This window comes from Fulmarus glacialis, unplaced genomic scaffold (assembly GCF_000690835.1).
Source record: "Fulmarus glacialis isolate BGI_N327 unplaced genomic scaffold, ASM69083v1 scaffold8811, whole genome shotgun sequence".
Lineage (NCBI taxonomy): Eukaryota > Metazoa > Chordata > Aves > Procellariiformes > Procellariidae > Fulmarus > Fulmarus glacialis.
The window spans coordinates 1-5,113 of record NW_009193349.1 but is presented as its reverse complement, the minus strand read 5'-3'; the positions used below and the strand labels follow the sequence as shown (position 1 = coordinate 5,113).

The 5,113-nt window shown below is 40.5% G+C and overlaps 1 protein-coding gene across 1 annotated transcript; it reads left to right on the top strand.

Moving 5' to 3' along the window:
• Positions 1 to 3,113: 3,113 nt before the first annotated feature.
• CAV1 (caveolin 1, caveolae protein, 22kDa) lies at positions 3,114 to 5,104 on the top strand (the record flags this gene model as incomplete). Its single annotated transcript, XM_009587408.1, has 1 exon — positions 3,114 to 5,104. A coding segment is annotated over one exon (380 nt), but the record flags the coding sequence as incomplete, so codon positions are not given.
• Positions 5,105 to 5,113: the final 9 nt, after the last annotated feature.

Genomic DNA, 5,113 nt, shown 5'->3' with positions numbered 1-5,113 from the left:
CCTGCTGAGATTTAATATTTCCCTTATCGGCCAATTGAAAAAAATACAAGATAGACTTCGCCACAACTGAACTGAATAAAAAGATGTTAGGCATGACACTGAATAGTCTTTCATGCACTGAACTGCTGTATGGTGCCTGTGTGCACAAACTGGCTCTGCCAAGGATCACAACATCAACTCGTGGGAAGCATGCAATAAATTGCCAGAAGTTTTAGAATAAGAGGGCTGTGATCAACCATGTAGTCTTCATGTAGCATCGTTTTTTGAGAAGCAACTTTTTTTTCTGTAATCACTTTGGTTTTTGTCATCATCTGCATATCTTTATTACCTGATTTCGAGGCAAATGTTGACAATAAGCCAAGAATACCCATTCGCTTTGAAAATGAGCTACCATGGGATATGGGCTACAAGGAAAAGCTTGCTTTTGAGTAGCTGCAGAAACACATAATATAAGCATGCTTGCTTGTGTATTCCAAAAAGAAAATATACTTGCCCCGTAAACTCAGGCTTACATTTTTCCAACATGTGTAGTCAGTTGAATAAGATTGATTTCAGTAAACAATATGCAGATCTTGAAATAATCTTAATATTTTTTTGTGTGAATAGATATGTCAATTACATGCCATCATCAGGAGATATTACTGACTTCCCAATATACATCTACAACCTCTTCTTCTTTCTTTCATGAGGCAGTCCTAAAATGCCATGATTGATACAAGGACATCTGATTGCTTCATTTGGTAGAAAGATCACAGTACATCCACAAAAGTCTTACTAGAGTGCAGCTAACTTCTAATGACTGATTCATGTAATTATTTTATGGCCAATGTACTTCATAAAGCTAATTTTTTGTCAGTTGTTTAGTCCCCAAACATGAACTTTTATATCTAATAACCCCATAATGAACATAGAGAGCATATTGTTGCCTGTGGTGCCTTTCCCAGAATTAGAGTTATTTCCACAAGAGCTTCAATGTTGCACCCACTGAAATTGCAGAGCCCAAATAATTTCTAATTTGCTGTGAACTCAGGAGTGAATGTAGTGTACTTTCTATGCTGTCTTTAGATACTGATTTCAAGGAAACTGTTTTCTAAGATTTGTACCAAAACTTAATGCGCACAACCTACAGAAACAGAGGTTATTTCATACCGGTAGAACTATTGCAGAAGAAAGCCGTGACTCAAACTGTCTTTTCATTTTCTCTTTTTGTAGCTATTATTTAAAATTATGCTGTTCAGTTTCAGAAAGTCCAGACAGACTTTTGGCTCTGCACGTCTTTGTGGACAAGCGCGCAGCTTGTTTGTTGGGTATGCAGCCAACGCAAATTCTGCCATTGGTTTCTGTGGAGACAGAATTTCAATCCAAACGCTACCTTTAGATGTGATGGTGATGATGATGATGAATTCCCATCCCAAAGAATCATAGATCGCTTTCAGATCACTAGAGCCTAGTTCAGAGTAGCAGATAAAGAGGAGGTGGTTTATAGTTTGCGTTATATGATGTCTAGAGAGAAGCACTGGCAGAGAGCGATGGTGGCACAGCACAGAGCAGTCAGAAAGTGACGTTTAGGCCCAGCAATATGTTGAATTAAGCCAGCAAAATGTTAGGCATTCAAGATACCTGATGTCACAGCTGATTCAGAAATTTCAGAATTACCTTTTTTTTGTTGAAGAAACTGGAAAGTCCAGTGGTTTTATAGTATTTTTACCTTTGTAGTGAGTTGGTAACTTCTGTTTGGAGGTGACTGAAGATTCAACAGGAGAGAGGGAGGAGTTCTTTCCAATGTTTATGTATATTTTAGATTAAAAGAAGTGAATTGTGAGCATTTTCCTACAGTATAAGTAATACTTTGACTGACTGTATGTATATTCACATCCTTCCAGCATGCTAAGGTATTGTTGCCTGAGTTTCTGAGGCCGCTGGCCCATATCATACTTACCCTGCTCCTGTAAATCTTCACTTACGGCAGCATCATCATCTCGCTTTGGGATCCAGTCCCAGGAATGCAATTTCTTTTTTTCTTTCATCTGATTTAAACAGACACTTAGTTTCTTGCAGAGGAATAGTGTTGTGATGTTCTCTTTCCTGTTGAATGCAGTACCTATACAATTGGTTGTGCTAACTAAATCAAATATCCTGTACTGTGGGTTATATCAAAGACATTTGTGTGACATGGAGCTGAACTATCATCGCAATTCTGTTAATTTTCTGATAGAAATGTTATGACAATTAAGCTTCCTGAATAGCTCTGTATTTCAACAGAGAGTGGTAAAATATGCCTGTTGGAATGCACTGCTTCCTTAGGTGACTTTCTGAACAATTTATGAATAGTCAAAACTATGAAATATGTGGAAGAGTGCGTTCCTTCTAAATATTAATATGTTAGCTTGGCCATGTCTTTCATGAGCAGAGTGTTACCACATAAACAGGATAGGGTAGAACAAAACAGCTCTAATGTGAAGAGTCTCCTTATGTTTAATGAGATGGAAGAGCTCCCTAACCCTTTCAGACTAAGGAGGAGCTCTGCCTGACGCAGACCTAAATCCAGCGTTTTATTTTTCAGTCTACTAACAACTATCTATGCCTGTTTCAAAGTATATAATTAAATAGCTAGCCTCACCATTTATTCACTGTCAAAATTCAGCAATGCTGGACAAGGAAAGATGGGATAATTCAGACGAATAAAACACATTTTATTGATGCGTGCTGTGCTTGAGGTATGTAAAAAGTGAAAGTAGTGACTGCGTTTATTCCATTTGTAAAGATGTGAAATGGTTAAGTTAGGCAATGAAAGCATGATGATTCTGATCACCTGGTTTGTCCCTTAAGTAGACTTCGAGGGCACTCCATACCCTTAGGGCTGTAGGAGATCAGGAAAATACATTGTGAACAGTTCATCTCCATCTAGAAGTTAGATGTCTAATCTTGAGCTAATCATCGAGGCTCCCTGATAGTTACTGGAAAAAGATAGTCCCTGAAAAGATTCATGGCTTAAATGATGTATTAAAATGGATCGAATCACGTTGGGTTGTAGGAAATACGTGCTTCGGCATTTTGTTGCAGGGGAGCATTGCTCTCCAGGAAAGCTGTTTCTGGAATCCACCCTTGATGAGAACGTCTGACTGACCTGACTTTGTGTTCTTTGCTGCAGATTGATTTTGAAGATGTGATTGCTGAGCCAGAGGGAACACACAGCTTTGATGGGATTTGGAAGGCCAGTTTTACCACCTTCACTGTAACGAAATACTGGTTTTATCGCTTACTGTCAGCTATCTTTGGCATTCCTATGGCTCTCATCTGGGGCATCTACTTCGCCATTTTGTCATTCCTGCACATCTGGGCGGTGGTGCCGTGCATAAGGAGCTACCTGATTGAGATCCAGTGCATTAGCCGCGTCTATTCGATCTGCATCCACACGTTCTGCGACCCGCTGTTTGAGGCCATAGGCAGAATGTTCAGCAGCATCCGAGCCACAGTACGGAAGGAGATTTGAGGGACATTTCAAGGAGAGCCATCAGCCTAGGAAGGGGGTGGGGGTTTTGTGTTGTTTGGAGTGTTTTGGTGCCAGTTTCGTGTTTCCCAAAGCAACGTACAGCAACTGGTGGTGGGTATACTGGCCCGAAACAAAGAATCACTTGCTCAGTTTCTTTTTCTACTGTTTATTCTTACTGGACCTCTTGCTTCTTTTTTTTTCCTTTTTTTTTTTTCCCTTCAGTCTGCATTTCAAACTAACCTTGAATGGCTATTCTTCCATGCCAGTTGCATAACATTTTGCTGGCTCTTCAATTCGGAGACTGAAGTGTTGTTGGATGCCTTTTTATCTCACCCTTCATTCCTTGTGAGATAAATCCACAGTGATACTGAAGAACGACAATAATGCTTTCCAACACTATAAAGCCATTCATTTTATTGTGGCCAAAGAGCACAGAGCTATTGCAGCAGAATGAACGTGACCAGCGGGCAGGTTTTAGCAGAATGTTCTTTTACAATTGGGTTGTCAGTTGACTGCAGCTATTTACAGTCATGGTCAGATACGGTGTGCTATGAATAAATTAGTTAAGTAAACAAATTACTGAACTTATATATGTCCCGAAAATCTAACACTTTATCAGGTTGGAGACATTGACATGTGAAAGCTTTTCATGTGCATAAAAAGCTTTGGTCGGTGCCTTTCTGTCTCGTTCTGTCTTGGAAGTCTGCAGTCAGATGTTTCTCAGCCTTTGCTAGGATTGCAGAAGCAAACTGCAGTTGAGAACTAAAACTGGTCATTATGGAAATGTTTTCCCGACTGTGACTTATGACACATCCCTTAGCGAGCATTTAGGTGCTTATCTCATAGGCTTCTTTTTTTTTTTGCCGAGTATTTATATAAATACGTATCGCAGGTATGACAGAGATAACCCTGAGTTACAAGAAAAATAAAGGTGTGCCAAACACAAGCCACAGGAGGCCAAGGAGGAGCTGCCCCTTGGAGAAACTTTCCTATCAGCTTTTGAAGCTTCCCTGTCAGCAGAAGCCAGCATGCCACTAGCACACAGATTATTTTCAGGAGAATCGACGCTCTGCTGAGTCTAAACTAATCCATCACAAGAGATGGTTTAGAAACTTCACATTTGTGGGTTGGTTTGTTCGTTTTTAGCTGAGCTGCAACATCAGGAAGTCTTAAACAGAGGGTGTTGTGTGAAACTACCGTGTTGCAAAGTGCAAGGCTTAGAAAGCAAAGCCTTTGCGACATGTTCTGATGCTGTGACCTGCAGGAGCTTTTTTGCCCTCGTGATAGTACTGTGTTCAGAGATGCTCTCTGCATCCTCATACGGTTTGCGTGAAGCATTTGTAAAAATAGTTGTGAGGTTAATCAGCTTTATTGTAAACCAACCTGGGGCCTGAGCCTGCTCCAGTTGGGATCTCCGGCAAACCAGTTCTTGACCTTGGAGAGTGCAAGATTTGGCCCTTGGGATGAGCATGGAGCTGTCTGGTACACCTACAGCTTTTTTTATTTAGCGCTGGTATTTCACATATTGCTTTACCTAACACGGGAGTGCCTTCGGTTCAATTTCTGCCAGAGCATTGAAAACTTAGGAAATGCTGCATTTTTTAAGGGGCGGGCGGGGGG